This window comes from Larus michahellis, chromosome 13 (genome assembly GCF_964199755.1).
Source record: "Larus michahellis chromosome 13, bLarMic1.1, whole genome shotgun sequence".
In the NCBI taxonomy this organism is placed as follows: Eukaryota; Metazoa; Chordata; class Aves; order Charadriiformes; family Laridae; genus Larus; species Larus michahellis.
Window position 1 is genome coordinate 12,246,074 of NC_133908.1, and position 27,847 is coordinate 12,273,920.

At 44.4% G+C, this 27,847-nt stretch overlaps 3 protein-coding genes across 11 annotated transcripts in view; 1 reads left to right on the forward strand and 2 right to left on the reverse strand.

Moving 5' to 3' along the window:
- Positions 1–7,697, reverse strand: part of KDM2B (lysine demethylase 2B) — a 124,479-nt gene extending 116,782 nt beyond the window's left edge. For 5 of the 6 annotated variants that reach the window (XM_074606752.1, XM_074606754.1, XM_074606748.1 and 2 more), the window contains exon 1: positions 591–740. In XM_074606752.1, coding sequence (XP_074462853.1) covers positions 591–641 — 51 coding nt within the window. In that variant the 5' untranslated portion in view covers positions 642–740. Of the gene's footprint in view, positions 1–590; positions 741–6,528; positions 6,602–7,590 lie in introns of those variants that run through there. The other variant, XM_074606749.1, reaches the window with a different exon arrangement.
- Positions 1–22,530, forward strand: LOC141750868 (calcium release-activated calcium channel protein 1). 3 transcript variants are annotated; one of them, XM_074606768.1, is made up of 2 exons: positions 1–222; positions 19,235–19,949. In XM_074606768.1, the coding sequence occupies exons 1-2, from the start codon at positions 1–3 to the stop codon at positions 19,799–19,801; spliced, it is 789 nt and encodes a 262-aa protein (XP_074462869.1). In that variant the 3' UTR covers positions 19,802–19,949. The 3 variants fall into 3 exon arrangements, with proteins under 3 accessions (XP_074462869.1, XP_074462870.1, XP_074462871.1); XM_074606769.1 differs by lacking the exon at positions 1–222 and adding an exon at positions 7,394–7,653 and having other exon boundaries at positions 19,235–22,530; XM_074606770.1 differs by lacking the exon at positions 1–222 and adding an exon at positions 17,936–17,976.
- MORN3 (MORN repeat containing 3) overlaps positions 17,793–27,847 on the reverse strand; it is a 17,679-nt gene continuing 7,624 nt past the window's right edge. Inside the window, exons 5-7 of one of the 2 annotated variants that reach the window (XM_074606771.1) lie at positions 25,856–26,040; positions 23,684–23,784; positions 17,793–19,808 (exon numbers count right to left, since the gene is read on the reverse strand). In XM_074606771.1, the coding sequence (XP_074462872.1) occupies positions 23,716–23,784; positions 25,856–26,040 (254 nt within the window). In that variant the 3' untranslated portion in view covers positions 17,793–19,808; positions 23,684–23,715. The remainder of the gene's footprint in view (positions 19,809–23,683; positions 23,785–25,855; positions 26,041–27,847) is intronic. The other variant, XM_074606772.1, reaches the window with a different exon arrangement.

Genomic DNA, 27,847 nt, shown 5'->3' on the forward strand with positions numbered 1-27,847 from the left:
ATGGATGCGCAGCCCCCACCCCGCCGCCTGCGCGCTTTTACAGCGCCCGGGGCGGGGGGGTGCCCAAGAGCAAGGGGCAGGAACCAGTTAAATGCAAGGGAGGGGGGTATAGGCCCGGTGCTGTTCCCCCCCCCACGGAGAAGTTGCGGCGGGCGCGGAGCCGGGGCTGGAGGCGGCGGGTCCCCGGCCGCCGGTACCGGGGAGGGGCGGCCGCGCACGGAGGTAGGTTCCCCGATGCGGAGTTGGGGTTTGAGGTGGGGGGGTTGTGAGCCCGGTGCACCGGCTGCTTCCAGCAGCTCTGCCCCTCTCCCTGTAAATCCGCCCCGGTAGCCAGCCCTACACACGCGCGGTGGATCAGCACAAACCCACAGGAAAGGGGGGAAAAAAATAAATATATATATATATTATCGTCCCACCCTCGCCTTCCCCTCGGTTAAATTCCATCCCCCCTTCCCCAGTGCCTAAGCTGCTCTCTTGCAAACTAACTCGCTCCGCTGCCTGCGTTTTACATGCATTTCTCCCTTTGCAAACAATTAAGCAAAATCAATTAAAAGGTACAAATAGGAAATAGACAGAAGCCAGCTACACACCAATCTTCTTCCAGAGTCTTTCTCTGCCTCCATTTTTTTGGAGAGTTTCATCACTTAATTGTCAACAGTTCCTGTCCTGCATTTTTGGCCCAAATAGGGAGGAGGAAAAACAAAAGCCATCCAGGTCTCTCTAAAGTTTTGCAATTTTGCACCAGCACTTTTTTTTTTTTTGGAGGGGGGAGGGAAAGGGGGGGGTGGGGAGGGGGGCGGCGGCGCTGCGTTTTGCAAAGTCCTTAAGGAACCATTTCCAGGCAGAGCGTGCGGAGCAGGGGCGCAGGCGTCGCCGTGCCCGGAACGTAAACAGTGACCGGGGTGGGGGGGTGGGATGGCGGCGGACGGGGGTAAAGCGGGGGGGGGGGGGGGGGCGGGGGTGTCCGGGGGCAGCGGCGCGGTACCGGCCGCCTCCCCCGCTGCCGCCGCGGGGCTGGGTCACGAGTGCGGGGCGGGCGCGACACGCAGGCGCTGAGCGGCCGCGGTGGGGGGGTGGGGGGACATGGAGGGACGGGACACACGGGAGCGACCGGACACGTTGCGGGGGGGACGGACACACACCACAAAGGCGCGGAGGGTCCCTGCGTGGGTGCTGCAGTCGTGCCCCTAAAAGTTGAGCGGTTCACGGGGAGGGGGGGTTGCCCAGCATCACGTTTTAAAGCCCGGCGCAGTTTTTGAGGATTCCTCTTAGAGAGCGGGGAAATTAACGTGGCAAACGCTGGAAAGTAATCATACGCTACGGGGAGTTATGGTTAATTACTGTGCCTAGTTAAACACTCTGTTTTACGGGCGCTTGGCCTCGCCGTGTTCCTCTATCAGCCGGCAGCGAGAGGCTCGGCGCGGCAGCCCTGCCCAAGGCAAACGCCGGCTGATGCATAAAACGCTCCAAAATCTGCACCTATTTGCCTTGTGAGAACAGGTTCTAATATCTATAACGTGTTAAATACAGCAAAATTGCCTTTGTAATAGGCATGTACAACAGGTAGTTAGAAATCGCATGAAAAAGTAAGGAACACTTACATAAAGTAGATACTGATCGAAAAAAAAATTGAGTATAGTGATACTGCTGGTTCCTAAGACTGCCAGAGGGTCTTGTTTCAGGAACACCAACTCACATCTACTCTAAATCGATGCTGAGCAAATATTGGGACCATCTGATTGCAATAGCAGGGTCAGAGTGCAGGTCTTGAACAGCATCCAGGTTCCGAAGTGTGTCTCCTCTGAAGTGACATCCTTTGCCTCCCCTCCACATCCCCCAAGAAGGGGAACATCAAAGAGTACCTAAACCCAGGGTCGGGGGCTGATGGCTCTGACAGTGCTCCTCTGGTTTGCGTTTTGCAATTATTTGAGGTGGATGTTGAGAATAAATGCATTTCTACCTTCAGTACAGTACTGGTTCACTGTTGTCTCTCCTGCATCAGCAAAAACTGAGAGTGCTCTGACCTAACCAGAACAAATCTCATAAGCAAATTTCAAACTTTACATGGCTTTAATTCTCAGATCAGTTAAACAGAGGCTGAAACTCCTCTTAAAACAGGGCGTTTTTCTTTACTATTCCTGTCCGCTTCTACCAGCAGAAACATACTCACATACCATCCAGTCACCCTTTGCATACCTAACCAGGTCCTTTCTAGGTACTATATGAACGTATTAAATATTATGCAAAAGGTAAAACACATTAAAATTCAACTTTGCAGTCATCTCTTCAGAAAGATCCATATTTTAATGAATCATGACGTGGATAAAGGCAGGAGAGGACAGTGTTCTAACTTAGGATTCAAGGCACTGAGCTTCTCCTCCTGCATCTGCCAATAACTGTCTGTAGAATCTTGAAAAATCATGTCATCTTTCTCTAACATCTCTCTATTTGCAGGTGATTGAACTTGATTATCATATAGAAGTGTTGTATAGGCTATATATTGAAGTGTGGATTCCAGATGTCTATTACAGCAAGTGCATTATTAATCCATAATCCTGAAAAGATGTATGTGTATGTTAACCTTTCAGCCAAGATTACTCAATCTTAAAATTAAATGCATGTGTACATCTGTAGGATTGAGGCCAGAGTACTTGTACAAGATAAATGGATGTTACTAGAGAATCATCAGACAAAAAACACATAATCCATCCACTCTGTAAAAGTCCACCAAAAAAAGACAGAACAGAGACATAAAAGAAAATCAACTCATTTTTCTAAATCTTTTTTTTTTTGTCATGAACAACCTGGGACTCTTGGTGTATCAAGCAAACCCACTAAGGACTGTATTAATCACATACACCTAGAAACACCAGAGCACATTATTGAAGTATGGAAGTTGTTTCAGAAATATCACAAATTTAATCTCTAGACCTCCAAAAATAGAAAACACATTTTTAACCTTGTTTTAAGACAGAAATAATTGCTATTAAACTACAATTCATTTTACCATTGAAATAATACCATAACCTGTGTATTAATAACAAAAAACCTGTCGCAGACTTAAAAGAACTACGAAAAAAAAAAGGGGGGGGGGGAGTAGTATGTGGATGATGAGAATATCCCCAGCTGCATTAGATAGGATAAAACCATTTAGAAGCAATATTAAACCCGTGTGCTTCAGGACATGGGTTCAGTGCTGGCAGATGAGGGTTGGGGCTCGCTTCCCCTCCGAGCAGGTCATGCTGCAGGTTCCCAGCAGTGCCCTGAGCTGGGCCCCGTTAGGCAGCACTTGGTACAGGACAGGCCAGGGCTGCCGCAAGGCTGGCTTTCTTCACAGTCAAAAATAAGGGAAAAAACACTTTATATATCAATACAGCGAAAAGGGAGTGGTGATTATTGAGAAAGGGGCTAGCCTGAACTGTATTAAAAAAAAAAGGCACTAAAACTTTTGCTGGATGTTACTATAACTTATTTAAAATCTAATCATGATAATGTGATGGGTCCTGACCTTGTTAGCTTGAAAGTAGGAGCTGTCATTTAATTGAACTGACACTGCAAGGCGCATGCTAAAATAAGAACTATAGTGCTGTGCGTGGGAAGGCGGTCTGAAGAAATGGGTTGATTTCACCCCTACTGAGCTTCCATAGTTATTTCCCATTGGATAGAATGAACTGAAATAATATTTTAAACATTTTTTAAAATAGCTTTCATCACATAAAACCTACTGTTCTATACAATACTTTGGGTTAAGACAGAAGACCAGATACTTAACCGGTTTATTGTTTTATGAAGGAAGTGTAAAATTATAGAACTTTTCTAGACATGACAGATCAAAATCTTTCCTCTGTAGAAATTCCATCAACTAAACTTTAAGCTCTACTTTAGATGAGATTTGCAGCAGAGATATTTGCTTTAACCTCGTCGCTGCTTGGAACTACTGACAAACCTTTATTTGCCTTTTGCAACTTCTAATGTGTTGTTTTTAATGCAGATCTACCATAATTTCCATTTTGTGGTAACCTGAATTGGTTTTGGTACAATAACAGGAACAAATAGAAGCAATGATTTGCATGTGAAGCTGGAAATATGTTTAAGAAAAACTGCTATGCAAAGGTTAGCACCTTGTACTGTATCACATTAATCATATGGTACTCAGCAAACCTATTCTTCTTATTCAGTCCTCCCACAGAAAATACAGAAGTACATTTTTACCAGAGAAAAATTATGAGTATCCTTGTGACAGTGTACAGATTTCTCAGGGCTTTCTGGAGAGAAACTTGGACTTCTGCCACCTTGCTCCAATTGTGTTCATGCATAAATGATCCAGGGACTGGGTTGACATTACCTCTAATTAGGGGTAATAACAGCCTGCTGCTGTTCCCTTTCTCTTGCGTATGTCCCTCGTTTCTCCTGCATTAGGTCTAGTTTCATGCAGCCACAGGGTAAGTCAGTTCTGTGACCTGATCCAGCAGAAAAATCACCCGTTAAGAGAAAAAAAAAACAGGTGGTTTTTTTTTTCATTAGGTCAGTTCACTGAAGGTCTGTAGCCGTTTGATCGGTGTAATCTCCAGGATGGAGAGAGTGGGGTGAGGTGAAGGAAGAGTGCAGGACTACACCCTTTTGGTGGCCTTCGGCAATTGCACCGATCAGAGGTAACATCAAACCACAGCCTTGAACTCCAGCATGATTTCAGAACTCCCTGAAGCATTTCGAAGAGTTAATGAAGCATGACTGACTCTTTGTTTCATCCCGCTCTAGAGTGGCAGTATAGAGGTGTGTAATAATGAGTAATTAGAGTTGGAAATAAAAAAAATTATGCTGTTTAGTTTGTACCTCAGAATGGAGCTGCAAAATGGAACATAAAGGGGGAAAAAGGGTACACTGCTGCAGTCCTGATGTTTTAGTTGCAGAAGGTGGCTTGATCCTTAATTTATATTTTCCTATTTAACAAACTGGTATTTTATTTCTGATAGAAAAGGAAATAATGTTTATTTTATAGCTACAGCGCTGGGGCTTGGAAGCTTAAAATTGGCCATGGGTTTGGTTTGGAAAAGTGGATGGGATGAGATGAGATTTCTTTACTGCTTCAGTAGGTCCTTTCCGTACGTTTCCTTGAATGAAGTGTGCATCAGTGTGCAATATTGTTAGACCTTTCAAAGCCCTTCCCGATGAATAGGAATAGGAGTGATGGACAGAAGAACAGAGAAACAGTGAGTTCAAAGTGTCTATTTTAATACAATTATTTAGAAAGACAGTTGAAGTCCTCAGCTGTATGTCTCTTATGGTTGTTTTTTTTATTTTTAGAGAAATCTGATTTTAGGGGACAGGTCAAGACCTAGGTATTATTTGTGCAGTAGTTCTCACCCATGATGTTACAGTTCAACTGTAATTTTGCACAGAAACGAGAAGAAACAGTGAACAATCAGTCTTGGTTATGCACACATACATAAACATTTTTCATAGCTTATGAGCAGCAATGCAAAATATTTTTAAATGTGTGATTCCACAGAGACACAATGACAGAGGCTTAAATGTTTGCTTGAGATGTGGAGGAAATTTTACATTACACTTTTTTGATTGTTATCTCCCAAGTAAAATGTGGTAATGAAATCACAATATGGTGGTTACTCATTACTTTGCAATGTGGTGCTCAGACTTAGCCTAAGGCATCAGTGGGAGACTCAGAAAATGCTGATTGTGGTGATGAGGTTTGGGTTCTTTTAAAAGAATTAAAGCACGCTGAACAAAGAGTAGTATTTTATAATACTAACTTAGGCTGGACTTTCACTCAGATGGATCCTATACAGTAGTACTGTCCGCTGTAAAGGAGAAGGAAGGTGGCAAGCACTCCATGGAGTCATTTATACAACAGCAAAGGCTTTTAGAGAAAGACTAAATCAAACTCATTCTTCTAAAGAGGTGTTTTAATGCCCCTGTAGATAAAAATCTAACCAAAAGTTGTTTATAACAAGAAGACTCTGTTTATTTCCTAGGATGGGAATGAGATCAAATCTACATGGTAAGAAACGCTAGTTTCAGGGAATGCCTCTGAAGACTTCAAATCGTTAAGATTATTTTCTTGGGCGCTTCGACTATGTCTTTTTAAAAAGAATGTTATGTAAATGAAAAGCATTAAGTGACCTGGGTTGGTATAGATTGCCATCACCTTTACTGTGAATAAGTAAATATACGACCTTGCACATCAGAGAAAGGTGTGAAGAGAAGAACAAAAGCAAAAATGTTGAAGACAACGTGCTGTATTTTTCCGACTCCTACATAAGGTGGAAAATTTACACGCAATAGAAAATCACCAGTGCTTTTGATTTCTAACGGAACTAGTGATTCAGCTCATATGTGATCATCCACGTGCCTGTAAATAGTAAAAGTACCCTTGTCCACTATTATTTTTATTGTTAAAATCCTATTTTTCTTACTAGAAATTGATAGCAACAAGTTTGTTTCTTACACGTCCCTTAATTCTCCAGACCCACAAGTCTGATGTGGCGCAAGCACCGTATTACGTCTCACCTTTTCAGAAATCATCTTCATAACTGGGATGTGTATTTGCTATGGAGTTCTGCTCTGTGCCTCATTTCCCCCTCTGTAAAACACAGGAAAAATAAATTATGGTTTAAAGGGGTTGCATGAATGTGGTAATAAAAAAAAACTTTCAACACTAGCATACATATCTGTTGAAATGTTCTGCTTAATCAACTGCTTGCTGATAAAAAACGAGTTCATCAGGAGCTCTGTGCATATGAAACGGTTATGAAAACTATGTCACAAATGTATTTATCACTTTTAATTGGAAGCGAGGGTGGATGCTCAGAGCACGGGACATTAAATGTCTAAGCTTTTTAGGAGGGGAGACTGAACAAGGAAGTATTTGAGAAATGGCTTTGTGGTTGTGTTTTGAGGGGAGGCAGCGACGAGTGGGGATGGAGCAGGAGGATGCCTCATCCCCGCAGGAGCACCCACCGCCGCACAGGGGTGGACAAAACTAAGGGAAAAACTACGGATTCCCGTCACCCACGCTCCAACCTGAGCCTGCTCACCCGGAGGCCGCGCCCCGGGCTCCAACCGGGCCTGGCTGCGGGGCTTCTCCCCGCTCAGACCCGCTGAGGGGGGCGGCGGGGTGACAGCTCCCTCAGGGCTAGGCCTGGCTCCCCGCGGGCGGCGCTGAGCAGGCCGCGCTCCCCTCAGCGCGCACCGCGGCGGCGGGAAGCGGCCTCTGGGGCACGACGCCCGCCCGCCCTCAAGCTCCCTCGGGGGCTGCCGGGAAGCGGCCGCGGAGGAGCGGGGCCGAGGGCTGGGCCGGGCCGGGCCGTCCAATGAGGCGACGGCAGGGCGGTGCTCGGCGGCCGGCGGCGCGCAGGCTCGCAGCGCCGCGGCGGCAGGCGCGGTCCCAGCACCGGCAGCAGCCGCCGCCGGGCGCCATGGGGTGTTAGCGCAGCTGGTGCCCTCGCTCTGCCGCCGGAAGGAGCCGCCGCTGCCGTCGTGTGCCTCCCGCTCCGCTCCTCCGCCCGCCGCCCCGAGCCCATGAGCCTGAACGAGCACTCGATGCAGGCGCTGTCCTGGCGGAAGCTCTACCTGAGCCGCGCCAAGCTGAAAGCCTCCAGCCGCACCTCCGCGCTGCTCTCCGGCTTCGCCATGGTGAGCGCCCGGCCTCGCCCGGGCGTGCAGGGGACCCCGGCGGGCGGCCCACGGCCTCCCCGGCAGCGGGGAGCGGTGCCACTGCTTCTCCGTATTTCTGGACGAGGAACTCGCTGCCTCCCCTCAGGCTGCGTCGGGGCGGGGGGGGGACGGGGACGAGCGCGGCGCCTGAGGCGGCGCGTGGCAGCCCGGGGCGGCGGGAAGCGGGGCGGGCCCTGGCGCCTCTTCCCCACAGCGCTCGGGCAGCCGGGGTCAGGGCACCGCGCCGGGCAGGAGGAGGAGGCGCCGGGGCCGCCCCAGGAGCAGCGGGGGCCGGGTGGGGAGTCCCGTTGGGCTGTCATCGGTAGGGCGTTTTCTGTGGAGAGCTGTCACGCCACAAGTTAGAAGCTGCCTCACGGGTGTTACCTCCGCGCAGCTCCGGTACCTCCTGCAGGAGTTCTTGCTCGCTGCTTATTTTTCCTGCGGGGGATGCTCGGCTTGCCAAAAGCCATACTCGGCGGGACGCTCCTCCCGCTTGCTCCCGTAGGAAACAGCTGGAAATGTGGAGGTTGTCGGCGTTTCTCTGCGGTGTGAGGAGCGAGGCGCCGGGACAGCCCCGCTGCTCCCCCCGCCGGCCACCCCGCGACGGGTGCAGGGGCAGGGGTTGCACTGGAGCCGTGTTTAGGTAAAAATTAGGAAAAATAACTGATTACAGTGGCGTTGTCCCTCCGACTTGCCACATTCGTCGTTAGTCACTTGCAGTTAACGGTGTTTCTTTTGTTCACCCAGCCTTGGGTGTTCCTTAGTTTGGAGTTTTGTGCGTGTTTTAGAAACTTCTTTTTTGTTCGTATGTGTTTTTGCTTTCACATCTGATTATAGAAACGTGGTCTAGTAATCCTGACTATCTCAAATGAAAGCTCCATATAGACTGAAATATGGTAATTTACAGGCATCATCACATGTCCGGTCGTCTAATGTGCTGAGCTGCTAACTTCGCAGTCAGTCCCTTTATTCTTCTGTCTTGAAAACGCTTCGTAGCTGTAAATACCAAATTGTACAGCTCTGGCTGGCTTTGTTTTGGTTTTTGCCCTGCTTTTAACAAGGTGAGCGTTGTCAGCTGTAAAAATACATTTCCCTTAGGAGCCATTGCTCTAGAGAGAGGATGCTGTTTGACAACGTAGCAGCCGGTCTGCAGCGGTCTTCTGACGGTCAAATAAATGTCACTGACCTCCTTCAATGGCTAAAAACAGATTACGGCTCCTCAGGGGTGGTGGTGGACTGCTGTTCGTTTGACTGACAGGCGACTGTGTTAGTGCAGCGGCATATTTGAGTTGGTTCTCTTTGGGTAACACGCATCAGGCTGGTAGCTCGTACTCCGCTGCTGCTAATGAGTTTTCCTTATTGTACACCCCTTCTCCTGTGTCAGAGCAGTTTGTCGGGGTGGTTTCTTGAGTCAGGCTTTTACATTGAGGAAGAGAACATGGGGAACCCCCTCTAGTTTGTTGGTTTTTACAAATTTTCATGTAAGGGACGTTGCATATCCATTAATAAAAATACTATTATTTAAAAGTTATACTTAATCTCTTAAATCCCTTTGGCTTTTCTCTAAATGTATACTATGTGGACTATAAAAATCCGGTGGGTGTATGAGGTGAGGCTTCTTCTACTTCTTTCTTGATTTTCTGGAAGAGTTCTAGGAGTTCAGCGTCCTGCAGTTGAAAACTGCGTTTGAATTGATGTTGTTTAGGGTATTTCAGGAAAAAGCGACTTTGTTCCGATTAACAAAATCTCTGGTTGCCAGGAATGTTACATGTGAACGTTCATCGTATTTTAATTTTCTGGAACCTACCTCTCAAAAAATTCCACTTTTTTTTTTCTTCCTTTAACGAGGTCACGCTGGAAATCAACTTGTAGCCTCATTGGTTTTGCTATGACAGATAGTCCTCCAGCTGAGACTTCCTCATCTATTTTCAGAAGAGCTGACAACTTTCAAGTATTTTTAGATTTCTTTTGAGTTACTTTGCTTATCTTTTAAAGCTGTCCTTCGCAATTTCTGCCTTGAAAAGCAGGGCCTTCTTTCTGCTGTCACGCCTATGCATTGTTTACTAAATTCAGCAGATTCTTTGGCACCTGATATTCGAACAAAATGCTGCTAAAGTACAATCTAGTCTTGGATCTAAAGCTTACAACAGCAATTAAGCGTTATTGTTCCTCTGTTTTCCCTATCTATGCAAGGAAGAAAGAGCCTAAATGACATATCCAGGACCGCCCAGCAAGTTGATGGGAATTGTCAGGAGTGGAATGTGCTCGTTTCCATGCCAGTCCTGTTGATCCTTGCTTTTCAATTAAACAGTACCCGCATCCTCTAGTATGAGCTAGAGTTTATCCCCGCTAAACTGTTCCTTTATTTTGGACTAATTTTGTGTATAACTGCAGGCATTTTGCAAAGTTGATTCCTTCAAGATCGGTTACGCATGCCCCAGTTAAATGATGCATGCTGAAGTCGAGAAGTCAAGAGATTGCCCGGGTCAGTGATGTGTAGAGTATGTAATGCTCAGCCAGGTTTCAAACTCAGAAGCGTTATGCTTCCACAGAGAAGATTGATTAAAATCCTGTTTTGCAATTACTTTTATTTTAGAGCTACACTTCATGATTTGCCGCTGTGTGTTAGCTTCAGAAAGAGTTGCAGGATCTGGTGATTGCAAGCTGATGTTGGAGCTGAGCTCCCACGAGTAAACCTGAGCATTTGTTCTGTGCAGGTTTCCATGGATGCTGTTGTCCAGGGCCATACATCTAAGAGAAAATTTATGAAGCTTATTATCTTGCCTTTAGTACGCTTTTCCAATTTATGGGGCCAGCAAGTAATATCAATCCCCCAAATTGTTAGAGGTAAAGAAAGAAATCGTAGATTGTAGGGTATGTGTAGTCCATGAAAGAACAGACGATTCCTTCCATGCAGTAGTGGAGGCATTGAGTGTTTCTCACTTCTGTGTTATATCCCAGATATTGATGTATGATTAATTTTTTTTTCCCTCCCATGGCTGGCTTTATCTGTTTTTATTTCTTAATCCAGTTTATCTGAATACTGGAAATATTTTGCAGATTGTATCCAATATTGCAAGCGCTAGCTCATCCACGCCTACAGTAGCAGTATCAAGAGCTCCAGTGTAGACAGGCTGCTGGCAGGTTATTTTGGTTGAACAATTAAGCCGACTTGTTAGCATCCTTTTGTCATCAGGGATGCATCACTCAGTAGTATGACAACATCATGATACCAGAGTCGCAGATATCATAGGAAAGTTGTTAAATCCCAACAGTCATCAGACTGGAAAATTCAAAAGATTGCCTCCCATCCACCAGTTAACAGCTCTGAAAATACCTGGGTCTCAATTAGGGATTTAAATCATATGTCCACTGTGGTTGACTTAGATATATTTGGGATTTGGAGGACATTAGTTACCAGACAGCATGCTTTTTCTTTTAAGTACCTGTAATGTTTCAAGCTGGCTAGACTGTGGTGTAGATAGTAATATACATGCTTCAAATACTGAATATCATCAAGAAAGTGTCAACTCTTGCCTTTGAAATATAGCCAATACAGTCTTCTGAAGACAGCTTCGGTCATGTTTTGTAGCAGACTGACTGCACTGATAAATATTTATGAAACTGATTTCCATAATAGTTGATGTTGAAGTAATGCTAGGTAGGACCCAGGCCCAGCTGCTGTCAGTGCTGAACAGATACTGTAGAAGTTGTTTTAGCTGTACTTAACTGGATTGCTGGTAGAGACACGTTCAACAGCTGCGTTTCGTAACCTGCAGCAAAGTGTTGCTTCTGCCACCACTTATCTTTTATATATGCAGTTATTAGCACTGTGCTCTGAAGAATCTTCCCCCATATAAAAGGTTTCTTCTTTTTCAGTTACGAAAGCAACGTTTTGTTGCTCCTTTGAGCATCCCTGTCTCAAGGTCATAGACAAGGCAGGCAGCTTGGAGCACTTAGGGCTCTAATGGATAAATGATGCTTAGCTTCTCTTCTGTATAAAACCAGTAATAAGATCATTATTTTGACTTACCTTTTTTAATTTCCAGTGACTGGTTCTGATTTTTATGAGTTGTTTATAACTCTTAATGAATGGTGCACTCTGTGAGAGCCTGGCTCTGTGCCTCTGTCTCTGGGAGTGAATAGTACTGTCAGGAAAACAGACCGACAAACTGACTGACTTGGGAGCCGAGGAGGCAGCCAGAGGAGTGCTGATTTCTAGTGATGGCCATGACACCCGTCTCATTCTTGACTTTTCTCTGTGGTCCCACAAATAGGCAAGCAGTGGGGTAGAAGATGGAGCTTATTATTGAAATAACCTTCTGATGTGAACCTCAAGACTTGTAGAAACCACTTCTATGTGCATGGAGTTTTTTTCCTGCTAAGAGTAGTGTGTGCTATGAAGAGTCACTTGCATGTGTATCTGTATAGATAACCAGATATAGTCAAGTCTAGTCCTAGCTGCGACAAGTGAAGGTAAGAAAATATTTCTGCAGATAGGTGATGACTAAAATATTTTAGTGATCACTATGCAGTTTGACCTTGGTGTGTGTTGATCCAGTGAGGTGAAGGTGTTGTAGCACCGATACATTTATCCAGGTAAGATTTGCACCCTCTTCTTGCTGTGTGGATGGACTGTTACAAAACGCAACCATGATGTTTGATGAACACAACTTTCTTTTAAGCCACTCCTGACATGCTAGACTCTATATAAAAATTATCTTTTCCTCTTAATCAATTTCCTGTTCAGGAATGGTAGCTGTGGCCAGGGAAGAGGAGGTGGGAACAATCTTGGAAGGGTATGCAGATAATTCTAGACTTGTGTTCATTAAGAGGTGGTTGGTGTCTTCAGTAAGACTGATGTTTGAAGCTGACTTTGTCCTTTCTGAAGGGGTTTTGCTTGTTACAGTCTGTGAGGTGGCTAACTGCATGAGCAGTAGATGTAGTAAGAATGGGATCATATCGAGAGCCAGTCTTTCTCAAAGTATTCCATTAAATGGGTCATTATGAGATTGTCTATATTTAAACCTAGTAAGTTTTAATAGGATTGGTGTCTTGCTCTGTGATTCTTGTCTGAATCTGCAGGATGCAAAGGACAGGAGAGCACTTGTGATTGGAGCTCTAGGCTGGTCAGGTGGCATCGCGTGAGGTATGGGAGACAAATCGACGGCCAACCCATTATGGGGATGTCAGTAGTTGCTGTCTGCAACCCCCTGGTTACAGAACATATGTAGCTAAAATCAGGTGCGTAGTGGAGAAGCGCCAAGGAGTTTGAATTAGCTGTGGCTCTGTCCGGTTGAAGCTCTCTGTCCATGGCATGCTGAACTTGATCGTGACTCGCCACTGTGTGTCAGCGCTAGTACTTGATACCATGAGAGATAGTATGGCAGTTACAATGCCAGCTCCCAGCCCGTGTTATATTCCTGCCGATCAGAGCTCAGAGTCATCTTTGCAGGGAAGGCGAGAAGAGGAAGTCATCTATAAATAGTTCATAGATAATACAGACTTACTTGAGAGAAGGCATTTTATTTCCTTTTTCAGAATCAGCAGCCGCTGCTGTAGGGAAAAGATGCAAGCTTGTGATTTAAGTCAGAAAGCTCTCAGATACTCTGTTCACTGCTGTTGCTATTACACAAAGAACAGCTACCTCTTTTCCTGTGTTGAAAGTCTTGAGTGTCAGTATGACTTGCTACATGGGTGGCTCTTACGACAGTTCTTCCTTTTTGTTTTCCTTCTGACTGTTGTCTGTTGTGTTTTATTTTCCCTTCTTATTTCAGAAACCCCTATCTTAAAACAGGAATTGAATTTGAAGCTTGTGTTATGCTGGGATTAAAACCAGCCTAAGTAAAACCAACATACTGTCTAGTAGCATGTAAAACTGGAGAATAATGCTAAAATTTGGAGCAAGTCATTAATTTCTGTCCTGCTGCTCTGGTAAAAATGAACAAGTGACAAACCAGGACAGTTGCTTATCCTGCATTTCTGTAGCAATGTAAGCTTCATTTGCAGCTATATATGTGACTGGTGCTTTATATTTATTGCTACTGCTGGTGAAAATTGTTGTATTAATGTATCACAGGTCACTTCTTGCAAAGCGGTGGAGTCAGTATTTGTCAGAGGCACTACCTAAGTATTTTTGTAGAAATGGAAACCTTCAGAGCATGCAGGACTTTGATTTCCATTTGAAAGCAGGAACTTTAATCCCCTCTGGTCTCATAAGCCATGGAAGCATTATAAACAAGGAAGTGAAATGAACTTATTTCAGGATATTAAATAAAACTGAAATGCAGATCCTTCTAGAGAACAACTTGTTAAATTTCATGCAATACTGTAGTATTCAGGCTGCAGTGACTCTGAAATCTAGGACTGTTGGAAGCCTTACCATGGTTCTGTGCACAAATTCAGTTATCTTCTGAAAAAATCTGAATGCCCACCTTCGTTAGGCTTATGAGAACTCCAGTCCTGCATCTAATGTCATGAGAGTCCTTTTAATTTTATCAAGAAGCTGTAGTAAATCTTGCAGTCATATCTGTAGGATGATCTGAAGTTAAAGTTAGCTCTTCTTTGAGCCAGGGATTAGACCAGATGACCTCTTGAGGTGTCTTTCAACCTACGTTATTCTATGATTATGCAGCAAGGCAGGATGCTTGCAGCATGGCAGCTGCACAGTAGAAACCATGCGGCAAGAATGGTTTCTAAGCAAAGAAGCTTTGAAAGCAGTGAAGGAGAAGCTGCTGAAACATGTTGTATTGGATTCTGTGCAGACATCAATGACCTGCCCTGAGGGGCCTGTCTTCTGAACCACTGTTGAAACGGGACACAGGAAAACATCCTCCTGCGTGGAACATCAGTGTGTACCTATGAGTTCAGGCTTTGCTTGGATTTGGATCCTATCAGATGAGCTCACCAGGGCCCTGTTTTTGCAAGTTTTAACTTACAAGGGCAGTTGTGATCTGTGCATTTTGAAATCGCAGCATGAAAAAGGAGAGAACTTCTGATGCTTCGCTTCACTGTTTGAAAACAGGCACGGGGCCTCATAATGAAAAATGGAGCTTTTTGTTTTAGGTGCCTGGCTTAAGCTTGGCCCAGGAAGTAAACAATTGAGTTGGCAGTTTTTGTTTGAGTTTTTAGTGAAAGGCTTCCCAAATTAGCTTCCTTGACAGTTTTAGGAGACAGAAAACATGAACTGATTTTTCACTTACGGGTCAAGCTGGAGTTACTCTGCCAGGCACGAGCACAAGGAGGCTTTGCTGTGCCCCCCCAGAGACTTTCCATTAGCTTCAGTAGACTCTGAAACCCTTTGGCATTCTGTATCCTATAACCTCCCCAAAAGTCTCAATCTGAAGTGAGTTCTGAAGTATCTGGTAATCCTGAAGGAATGGTAAAGAGAAGTGTTGCTTTCCCCACTCCTGCTTTCAGGGTGTTTCTAATGCTGGTGTCAGTTATAGCTGCAACTTTGTGCATTTTCTCTTTGTGTATGGGTGTCTGTGTCCAGCCACTTGGCTTCAGCATAATTTTTTCCTGTCCTCTCTGTGAACCCATGAAAAACTCTCTTCTGTCTTTTGTTTCTTGTGCACGTACTCCATAGTTTCTATGACATTTTGTCACTGGTCAGTTTAAGAAAAACATCAAACTCCCTTTCTGGAGAACTTGTGGTCTGCAGAGAGCTGTCAGCGTTGTTGTGGAGCTGCATCTAATGTGTCTGTCTTGTAAGTATACCCTGAATGTTGGGAGTCTGTTACACTCATCCTTTAGAGGGCTGAGCCTGTAAAGCTGTGATCCTTTTAGTGTCAACAGAATTATTTTTCTAGCCACTGTAGTCTCCCAAGTGGATAAATCGCGATGCTTTCTCTCAAAGCAAGTGGATATTGTTTCTCTTTTAGCATTTCTGTTATTCACTTTGGTGTAGGATGTTTCCTGGCCCAGTGGTCATCAGTTGATGCAGTTAGTACTCTTCCGGTTAGTTCCAGCCGTGGACAGGAGGTCATGTTGCTTGTTGGCAAGGTAGCCAAGTAGGACTTAACTTCAAGTGTCATTCCTGGTTGCTGGACTCCCTTAGCGTTCACCATCAGGGCTGTGCTGGCATGAAAACCACTGTGGAAGGGACTGAGTTGGGAGAAGATGCTGAAACTGGACCAGTTGTACACCCCCTGTGGGATGTCCTTGTCTTTTCTAGGAGGCTCCTCTGGGAGCTTGTCCTCCCCCTGGTGCTTTGTGGTATGTGGCCTCCCTCCAGCAGCTTTCAGCCGTGTGGAGGCTTCAAGGTTGGGATGGCCGATTGCCCTGCTTCTGCCTTCACAGCTTATTAGCATCCCAAACCGGGAATAATTGTCAGTGTGTATGGATACTCGTCTGCCAGCTTATTTTGCTTATTTTGCTTGTTAGAAGACTAGTACTTAGGCTATCTGTCAAGTGATGTTGATGCTACCCACAATTATTCTTAAAGAGAGTACACTTCAAATTACAGTAAGTAATTGCACGGTATGGTTTGAGCTGAAGGAAGTTACGCTCTTCCTGCTCGTGGGGTGAATAGTGGCAAGCGTTGAGTAACACCTACGGTCTTGCTGGATTTTAGAAAACTCTTCCTCTGAGAGGTGATTTGGGGCCTACCTATGCAACAAGCTTCCTGTGCAAGGCAGATCTGTGTTAATGTATTTGTCAGACGTATGAACTGAAGCCTTGCTTGCTCGTGTAGCTCAGTCTTGGGTTTCAGCTATCCCATCAGTGTATAATGGTTGTCAGTATTCCTGGCGTCACTCTTTTAGGGCAACACCCAGAAATGTTAAAATTAAATCTTTTTAACCCAGGAGAACTTGGATTCCTGGTCTCGATGTCTCCTTTTAATAGTTGTCCCTGTGATTCTGTCAGTGCTTACCTAGACACAGAGCTGTCTGCATATCTGAATGCTATTTAAATAAAGCTGGTTTCTTGCAATATTTTGTTTTGATCATGCATATAATTATAGATAAATGAGAAACAGGTACATTTAGATTGAATGTAATTATTTAGCATTTCTTTTTTAGCTCAGGTTAGGTAAAGAAGAGGAAGAAAAGATTTCTTGGTGGTGTGTTGAAATGGAAAGAGAGCAGTAGCTTCAAGACAGCTGGTATGTTGGAATTAAGAGAGTGACTGAATTTCAAAATCAGATGCTTCATTCCTTTATTACATGGAGACATTGATTTATGGAAATAGAAATTGTCTTCAATATTTGGCGAATTAAATACATCAGTTCTTAAAAGAAAATAAAGTCTTCATTTTATGATGCTCTTTAGTGTCATGGTTATGTTAACGTAATAAGTACCAGGATAAAGGATTAAAATGTCTTGCAATGCTGGATGTTTTTGAGTCCAGACGTGCACCAGAAAATTTACAAGAAAAAACATTGATTAAGTATGAAAATGACTCCTCAGTGGTGAAGGATTGCAATTGATCTGTGAAAAACACAGGAAGCCCAACCTCCCACGAGTACATTGTGACTTCACAAGCAATGCTGCAGAAGAGAGACCTGACGACCAAATGTTTATCCTCCCAAATGTGAAGTTTCCCACAGTTGAGAAATGGTATTTTTAAATCTTCAAGCAAGAATGTTATATGCATTAATATAATTTCTTGTTGAGTTTCTTCTAACACTTGGAAACTGCTAGTTGGCTGGGTGGTTAGACTTATGACAACAAAAGCTTTCAATAAAGGGATTAAAATATTGGCAAATGGCCTAGAATGCCCGTTGAAACATGGCTGAGCAAAACCCTCAGTGTGTTAGCAGTTAAGAGTTCTGGTGTCCCGGAACATGCTGGTTCTGGGAGTGAAAGAAGATGGGATCCCGGACGAGGTGTAGCTTGGCTCAGCTCTTGCAAAATACTGAGGTTTGAATATTCTTGCTGGGTTTGCAGCTGGTTTTGGGTCCTAGTTTCTACATCTTCCTGCATCCGTGTTTTATGAAATTTCCTTCATATCAGCTTATGAGAATTGAGGTGTTAGAAATGTATGCTATAGGCTGAGCATCCAAACCATTAATAATGGCATGTGGTAATGGGTTGAACCTGCATTGATGGGATGCAGAAAAGCTGATTCGTTTTAGGCACTTTGTTGTACAAACTGATTTCATTTTTTTTTTTTTTAGGGCAAACTTGTACATTACAGAAAAGCTAGGTTCATAGCTTAGTGCTGCCAAGGGTCTGAGGTCCTGGTACAACTGCTTCTTCCTTGGTTACACAGGCCTGTGCCACCTTCATTGTCTATCAGAGGCATCACAGAAGCAGCTCAGCTCGCTAAGCTAGGAGAAGATTACCACTTCTTAACCAGGTTAGCTTTCACTGGGCTAGCAAGTTGAGTCATTTCAATGAAGGATCAAGGGTGGGCAGCCAAGGCGCAGAAAGGGCTGGTGTGGATCAGTCTGAACTGTGCTGAATGGCAGCCCCCACGCCTTCCTTATATAGTGTACATGTGTTTATAGTTAAGACTGCAGTTAATTTTTTTCCTCTGCATTTTAAACATATTTTGTCTATTTAATGAGTTCCTTTGAGAAAGTGAACTAAACATAGAGACGTTGTATTATTCCTTCTCTGGAACTGTGCTTTGTCTGAAAGGCAAGAGCTGGGTTTATGAGTTTCCTAGTGCTGTTACTTAATGGTAATTTCTGCTCCCTAAGCACGGGTGTGCTTGGAGATCTGAGTTTATAAAAGGGCATGGCTGCGTACCATAGAGAGGACTGGACCTTGGAGCATCTTCATGAGATAGGATTGCTCGCCCAGAGGTGAGGCGGGACACAGCTTCCAGGGTTAGAGTAGCTAGTGATGTCTGGGAGCACTCTATTTTTCTGGGAGACTACTGTTTTATCTCTCCTCTAGCCTCTAACAGGCCTGTTTGGCTGCTGTGGACGTTGTGGAGACTTTCATGTTTTGAATCTGTATTCTAGAGTCTGCTTAAATACTTACTTTGAGTGAAAGAATATAGCTGAGAGCCCTAGGGAAAGGTGACCTTTCTAATGAAAGGCTCCTGTTCTTCAGAACTTAAATATCCAAGGAGAAAGGACCATCAAGATTGTGATGGGCAGTCTGCTGCCTTCACAGGTTTTCGTGTTATAGATACTTCAAAAGACTTTGTATGGTTTTCATTCTACATATGTATGGGATACAAAACATTTGCTAATACCCATCAAAATTTATAATCTATAGTACAAGATCAAAAACTGCCTCTACAGTATAACACAAGAAGGAAGAAATGTTTCACTTTAGGAGTCCAAGTATGTTGATCACAAAGTTCAGCTGTGTTGCTGGGATGAGCTGGAGGTGGCAAGGGGGTTGTGCTGTTCAGAGCTTTTGTGTATGCTGGTGGTTTGCTCTGCAACAGAACAGTAAGTATGAAAATGGTGGCCTTTGCTCAGACCTAAACTTGGGCCTAATGAAAAGGGTGCAAATGGACATAAAGAGACATTAAAACGCAGACTATTATTTTGTCTGGATCTGGTGATCTTCCGGAAACATGATTTAAACTTAAAATAATCTATAGTCAAATAATATGTGATGTAGGTAATTAAATCTCTCTCTTCTTTCCTTTTCAGGTGGCTATGGTGGAAGTTCAGCTAGACGCAGACCATGACTACCCTCCAGGTCTCTTGATAGCCTTCAGTGCCTGTACTACTGTCCTTGTTGCAGTTCACCTTTTTGCACTCATGATAAGTACCTGCATTCTTCCAAATATAGAGGCTGTTAGTAATGTGCATAATCTCAACTCTGTAAAGGAATCTCCTCATGAGCGTATGCATCGGCACATTGAGCTCGCGTGGGCATTTTCTACTGTCATCGGGACTTTGCTCTTTCTTGCAGAGGTGGTGTTACTGTGTTGGGTGAAGTTTCTTCCTTTAAAGAAGAAAACTGATCATCCCCTCCAGAGCAACAGTTCTACCATCACATCAGGACAGGCAGCAGCCATTGCATCGACGTCTATTATGGTTCCCTTTGGATTGATTTTCATTGTGTTTGCAGTCCACTTCTACAGGTCACTGGTGAGCCATAAAACAGACAGGCAATTTCAAGAACTGAATGAACTTGCTGAATTTGCACGGCTCCAGGATCAGCTGGATCACAGAGGTGATACTGTCTCCTCAGCCGTTACCCATTTTGCGTAAACCTGTACTTAAAGAAAATAAACCCATTATTCTGCTTCTGCCTTGTTATGTTGACTCCCCTGTGGATGAACTGGTTGAACTGTGGATTACTGTTTAAAGAGAGATTATAAATGTTGTTCTAACCCTTTAGAGAGGAAAAAAATGTTCCTTTCATATGACTTTGTCTCTCTGACATCTGAAGGAATGGATGGTGGGGTGCATCCCTCCTCTCGTGGGCTCTGTCTAGATTGCTTCTTGTTAATGCTGAATGGTGATTGTATAAATACATGGAGAATAACATTGTAAATTTGGTATTTGTTAGGGATGGATAGAGAAGCTTTTTTCCCCCCTCTCTTTATTTGATGTTGGCATTTACTAGAAGATACTGCTTGTCCGATCCATATTGCATGGCATGATACAAATTACTTGGGATATGCAGCAATTAGCACTTGATTTCGGTGCTAGCGCTGTTCTCTCTAGAAAGCCTGACAGATGGTAGAAGTGAAAGCTTTCCCACCACTTTTCCCAGTATGTTTTGCTGCCAAGTAATTATTACTTTACTGATTTCTCCAGCGCCTTTTTCCCATGGCAGTTACACATTTTATAACTCGCTAAACACCCATGACTAGTCTTACTGCGATGTGGTATGGCCACATGAGTAGGAATGAGACTCTACTCTTCCTTGGAAGAAAATAAAAGCAATAACTGTTTTAAAGTTCTCATGAGCTGGCACATATTATCTGGACAGATAGATTTGCCTGTTTCCCATTTAGGAATCTTTTTTTAAAAAGAAGGAACTAGATGGAAACTGTCACTGGATAATTTTTTTTTGCTTGAAAATCAGAACCACTGCTGGGTTTTTTCCAAGCCAAAGTAGTAATTATTTTGTACTTTTATATTATAAATATATTTTTAATAAATCCTCAGATGCAAGCAGCAAAAGGTGCTCTCTCTGCATTGAATTCCCAAGTAATTAGCTATGCCTTGGTCTTCCTTGTTTAGAAAAAGTCTTTTCCTTGATGAAGTGTTGTATTTAATAACTTGTTATACATTTTTGCTTCCAAAGGATCTGGAAGACTACTTTTCTCTATGTAGATTTATTTATGAAAAGAGATTATTTGTAATTAATATTGCTGCTTACTTTCAGACACGTCTGTTACAGCGAGGCTACTGTGTCGTTTTTTATTTCCTCTTCAAGCAAAAACTTCCATTTCGTCCCTCAGATAAGAGGCTTGTCCAAGAAAGACTGCAGCCGTTGTCCCGGGCAGCTTCAGTAATTCTAGCTGTGTCTAGAAGTGGAGTTTTTTGGAATGCAGTTCTGCTGTGGAGCAGCTTTGGGCTTTAATGGGTAAAAGCTGTTTTTAGAACACAAACTGAGACAAGTTTCAAGAGTAGTGGAACAAAATTGACCTCCCTATCCTAGCTAACACTGGGGAATAGAAACCTGGGGGTCTGAAATTAGACAGGAGTGAACGGGACAGTGCGGTGGAGCTGTACCTGACTGAGCCTGGGCTGCACATGGTGCTCACACCCAACCTCCATCTCAGGTTATCCCGACAGATTTCATCCCTGTAGGATGTGCCTACAGAGTTAGGGTAGCAGAGCGTGTTTACTACTGAAGCAGCCTCACGAGGGGAATGGGACTGATGCCTCATGTCAGCACCACCGCTGTGCGAAGTGTTGACGAGGTTACCTCTGGTGTGTTTGTATTCTGAAAAATAACAATCAAAAAACCCTGCTGGGCTGTTTTATCGGTGGCGTTCTTGCAGGGATGTTCTTGGTTCACAAGCAGAAGGCAGCTTTCCACTTGCTGTTTTCACAAGTCCCTCTGTCATACAGATGTCAGACTGGATTTTCTCCAGCTCTGCCATTACATTATGCTTCAAGTATATTCTGTTACTGGTGTAAGTCTGCTGATGGTGAGAATTGTGACTACAGTCCCACAGGTGCTCGTTCATGGAGCACTGGAAGGATTATGTTAGTAAAGGCATTAATGAAGCAGCATTCCAAAACACAAAACCTTAGTAGTAGGCACAAAATGCACCTTCCCGTCCTTTACTGGAATACTTTTCCTGTCTTGGGAGAAAAAAAGACTCTAAAAACCCTCAGTAAAGAAAGAAAACCTGACTCAGTATTCACACTAGAGCAAATGGTTGAAAGGGTGGTTTCAGGCTTAAAAATCATGCTTCTGTCCATAAATTGTGTATTTAAACCATACAGTGTTATCTTGAATGGAAGTCCAGACAATATATTTCCCAAGTTTATTTTGTAAAATTACTTGGTGTCCTGGATAAGTAGCTGAGCTTGTCTTTATCCTGTGGATCTTTTAGAAAGTGACACAGACGTGGGGTTTTTTGTTTTTTAGAAATACAGAATTAGAAGCTAGTGGGACCGCCTTATTTTTAACTTCCTTAAGCTGGTGGGTTCTGAGCTAATGGCGCTGTTATTACAGCTGCTTTTCTGACTATTTTCTGCACTTTAAGCCATGATATTGATTATTTTTCATTTTCCAGCTGTGGAAATGGTCATGAAAGTTATACCTTGAGCACAGTCTTGTAACTGTGTGCCAGAGGCAGTAACCAGACCCAAACACGTGGATCTAAACATTGAGTGCACTTAGAATTTGTTTTTTATCCCTTATTTATACTAATGGTATTGTGCATTTACCTCAAGCATTTTAAACATTGGTTATTGTATATCACTTATTTAGATATAAAATACTGAAATAAAATATACTCAATTGTTGCTGATTATTTGTTATCTAGAGGCCTAAAATGTGCTGATTTTTTTCTACATCACATCTCTTCAGCTATGTTGTGCTAATCTTGTGTATTTCTGAGGATCTCTTAAATGTATTCAGTTACTCATTTCAGTCATAATACGAAGATAAAATTTCCTGTTCACGTAGGCAGGTATAAAGAATGTAACGTAGTTGACATGTTTTTCCTCCTGTCAGCACTGCTTAAATCTTGGGACTAAGCATGTTGTATTTTCACTCTCTCAAGTGCTTAAATAGAGAAGTAGGTTATCTTTCAGCCTAGAAAACATGAAGAGTCGAGGGACCAAATGAACTGTAAACCAGTGGTGATGCTCGGAAGCACGATATTAATCAGGTGAACTAATGACCCACTCCCACAGTTTGTTTTTCACCAGCCGGCTGCAGTGCCGCCTTCCCTCGGGCTTGTGGGTATCGCTCAGCCGATCTGAAGCGCCACGGCTGGCGCGGGGTGCTTGCGTCGGGTAGAAATGGAGTGGCCATCGCAACCCCACTGAGTGACGGGGTCCAGCGCGTGGGCTGGCCCAGGGGCAGAGCCAGGGTGAGATCAGGTGCTCTGCGTTCCCCAGGGTTAGGGGCAAGAACCGGCATCGCATTATGGAAAATGTACAGAGAGAGCAAGTGAAGTGGCATGAAAAAAAATATTAATTGAAACATGATCTGTTACAATTTCAAAAGCCATCTTGGCCGCAGGTATGTATTGGGCTAAATTTGGGAGGAAGTGGGAGGGGACAATTATTTGACTGTACTTTTCTAGGGTTTTGCTTTTACAGCATATAATGGAACCCCTGCTTCTTCTCTAAGGCAATGTGAAAGACCTTGAAACCAACAGAGTGCGATTTCTTCACAGGAGGAATAAGCCAGAGAAGCTGGGCTAAGAGTCACTGCCTGTCTTCCAGCATTTTGCTGCTTGTGGGTTTTTTCTTCTTTTTTTTTTTTTTTTTTTTTTTGTTTTCTTTTCCAAAATAACGGGGGGTGGGAGGAGGCCTCCGAGCAAAGCCACCTGCAGAGTGAAGCATATGTGGGCAGCCTTGAGGGGAAAGCGAGGCGGACCATGACACAATACACCCCGGCGTGGATCTCAGACCCAAAAGAATAAGTAACCCAGGATCGTGTTCTTATCTTACATCTTTTTTTCCTTTATCATCCGGTCCAGTTATTAATTTTGGCTGTCATCAAACATCGCCTGGGCCTCTGCTAAAACACCATCTGGATCAGCTAGTTCAATCTAAATAAAAAGAATACAAATCAGTTACGCAGTGTAATTGAAGAAGCTTACGGTTTTATAGATATTGATTACTCGAGTATTAATGGAGAATCTCCTGTGTATCAGACTTTAGTTTATATTGCAGCCTTTCAATTACTGTTTTCAAAACATTGCTACGCTTCCCTAATTTTATCGGCATGTTGAACATCACTTCATCTCCTTGAAATAGCTCTGTGTGGAGTGGACTGATTCTCCTTTAATGCATTCTTAGACAAAACTGCCTTTGATTTGTAGCCTGTTGGGTCTCATACAGTTTCAAAAGGTGTGTAATTGCAGTTGCCCAAATCAAAGGTCATGCGAAAGCAGGAGCCCGGAGTCACATAACCTGCGTGCAGCTGGATGCGGGTTCTTGAGAGGGAAGTGCCAAAGCCCTGCCAGGAGCTTGTCGTCTCACTTGACCCGCTTTATGTCCTAATGCTTTCTAGTGGGTTCGTGTGTGTGGTGTTCTCCCAGGCAGAAGACATCCAGTCTTGTTCTCATGTATTTTGTTACGCATTCTGAAGCCTTGGCTCCAATAATTAGAACAGCAAATATCCCAAGTCTACTATGTTGTGTCTTTCCCCGTCTCAGCAGTTATGTTCAAGTTCTGCATTGATGCATCCCCATCACCACGTACTGGATTCCTTCAAAGCCTGCGATAATCGCTCTCTAGTTTTCAGACATTTTCTGTCCGCCTCCCCACCCTTTGTTCCTTTTACCTGCTAATAAAGACACACAGTGATGCTTCTCCCATGCAGAAGCTCAGATCCTCACTGTCACACTCTTGCCAGGCAAAAGCCGACTATTTAGTCCCTCTCTGGTTTTGGCAGTTTCTAACATTCACCCTATATCTACTTTTTTCTAACAGCTGCTTGCGACAGTAATTTGGCAACAGGTTTATGAAAATCTGAAGTCAATTTTTTCTCCTTTTATCTGTTACTTCCTTCATATTCTGAGATCAATAAATCTCTTCTGATGGAAAGTGCAATAACAGCACGCAAAGTTGATGCTTTCTTTTTGCTCATAGAGCAGAAGAAAACCAGGTCATAATTTGGTCTTCAGGGAGTTAAACAAACAGCCAGGCTTGAACATCCTGCCTTAGCGAAAGGGTAATTCACCCCAGGGCTGCTGGGCTGGGTTGTTGGAATCCAAAGCTGTTCTCAGATGACCTTTGACAAACCTAAGGTAAATATTTTCAGCTACAGAAGTACTGTGCCTTTCACTTTTTTTGCAAAATCGAGATTGTTTTTCCCTGGTGAGTGTTTAGTGTTTATTATTCTGCACTGCCGTGGGTGTGCCTAGTACTTGCAGGATTAACTGGCTTGTCAAAAATGTCTGTGCTCAAGGGGCTCTTGCTACAGAAACCAGATTTGAAAAAATAAGAGAAGCAAAGGCGTAACAGCCGTGAGCTTCGGTAGGCTGTGCGTGCCCGATGTCATCTGCGACAACCTTGACCCTGGAGCGGAGGAGGAAGGTAGGTGGCTTTACCTGCCATTGGGCTGTGCTGTTCCCCGGGTTAATGGAGTAAAGCAGGGTGCTGTGGTTGTCCAGTGTGGTTCTGCTCGGCCCTAAGCAAAGAGGAGCTTCCCCACCCGACACCCATCTGCTACACATGTCCCTCTACCAGCCCCTGACTCGGGGTGCCTGGGAAAAGGAAATAGCTGATATTAGCACTGCAGCTGCTCAGGTTTCGGTAAGGTCTAGTTGCCTTTAGCAGTTTGGCTTGGTGAAATCATTTTGTTTTGACGCAAATCCCACTATTGTCTCTGCCTCTATTGTCCCCACTTCCTTTGTGCTGCTCTGAGTCTCTAAGCAGTTTTGGTGCATGAGAACTGCATTTTTCCAGCTGTAGGCAATTAGGAGGCTCCATCAGCGGCTGGATGGGCCATTTGTCCCTACGGGGTTGTTTAGGACAGTGCTGGCCAAAAGACTCTGAGCACACACCCTGTGAGCTGGGAACCCCACGGGGGTAATCGCTTGAAGAGTGAAATGCTACCTCGAGAGCTGACGAATGCAAACATCACTAGCAAACCCGAAATTTCCAAGCAATTACCTTTGGGATTGGATACTGAGTAGGGGCAGGAGCTTCGACTCTGCCAAAGTCAATCAGAATTCCACATTTTGGTATATCTGCTGCCCAGATACCTTCAAACAACTGTCCCTTATCCAAGTAGAAAAATTTCCCAGGGCCATGCTTCTTTCCATCTTTCCAACCTCCTTCATACCGATTTTCATTTGCTGCAATTAAATACATGAACAGACCATGAAATTTGCACAGTTTCATTACGGGGCTACAAACAAAATGAATCAACACAGCAAACTGACAGAAGAGGAAATAATCTGTTTGGCTTCTCTTAGTAATTCCGAGGGGGCTGCGGCACGGTGTGTCGCTTAACTTTCACAGTGCTCTGTTTGCTGTGCCGCAGAGGGAGAAAAGGCTTCAGAAGAAGCCCACGCCTGCCCACTTGGAACAAGAACTGCATTCACCTGCTTTGCTCCTCTCCCAGTGATACTCATTTTTTGCTGATAAGCGGAGTGAGTGAGCTCAGGGTAAGACTAGTAGCTGAGTCACTCTTCACAACATAAAAAATTATAGCACACAAGTTTTGAATTTGTCACTGCAGCAAATCACGCAGGATCTCTGGCTTGAAGAGGTTTGCTTGTCTGGGCAAGGAACAGCAGCACTGTCTGATCGTTGTCCAGTCAAAATAATCTTGATTTCAAATAATACTTGTAGTTATGTTTTTCCTCAATGAATTACAGAGCGAGAATTGCTGTGAGTGTCTGAATGGTTCAGGCAGTCAGCTACAGACTGTTTTTCCAGCTGTACTGCATCTCTTGGCGTTTTTCTGCCAGTCAAGAGAGGGTTTTTTGAGCTCTGTGCTGCTGTCCAGGAATTATGAACAGGGAAAGCAGAGCTGCAAGGGGAAGAGAGGAGCTCATCCAGGGACGCTGGTTGAGAAGGGGCATCATACCCATGGCTGGGGCTGGGATACATCCAGGCCACCCACCTCTCACTAGGAGAGCCCTCTGCTGTCCCCTTTTCCTACTTATCGTGTTTCAAAGCCAAAAACCATGGGGATTTCTGACCAAGTTACTTAGTGGAAATATCTTTGGGACTCAGCTGAACTCAGACATTCTTCACGGCAAGAGGCGGCCAAAACACCAGGGCACCCCGCGCGGTGCCACAGAGGTAGCTGGCGGTTGCCAGAACTCTGTAAGGCAAGAGGAAAAACCAAAAATGCTTGTGGAGAGCATGGCTGCCAGGCCTTTCAGGCAGGGTCTGGTTTACAGGTTGGAGCCGTGGCGGTGCTTATCTTCAGCTTGCATCTGGTGGTGAGCTTATCTGCAACACCGACCTGCCCTGCCCGCTGGTGGGAGCAGCTCAGCTTCTGTTCTCCAGCCACCAACAACTCAGAAACCACCGAAATCACAGGCCCAGCTGTGATGGAGGGGCCATGGAACATCCTGGCTGCTCCCATCCGCTCTCCTCTCGGAGCACCTCAGAGGCTGTGTTGCTCACAGCCAATATTGCCTCTGCAGATGCCCAATGCTCCGGTTTAAAAGCCGTTTGGGAACGGGCTATAGCAGAGGCAGCAAATCAGTGTGGTGCTCCCAGCCAAGCTCACCCTCACCGGGCACGCTGCCACTACAAGCAATTTAATCTTGAGCTGCAGCTCATCGTGACCTCCACCGAAGAACTCCTTTTCTTTCACCATCGCAAAGCTGCCGGCATGTGGGCATACTTCCAGCAGCTGAGCCGAATACATTAAGCTTGTGGGTATGAAATAATTGCTCTGGCTAATTTTAACCAAAAGGAATCCAGCTCGCAATCGGTAGTAGACTATGCTGCAGGCAACCGGGCTCTGAAATTGTGCATCGGCTACAGCTCAGCCCTGAGGGGTTGTCAGTTTACAATGCCAAGGGTGACTTTGACAGGAGTGAAGCAGATCAGTGGAAGGAGTTACCCCTGGAAGCAGATGCTGATTTCATCTGGATGAGCCATCAGTCCAAAGTGACTTTACAGTCATCAGAGAGAGCACAG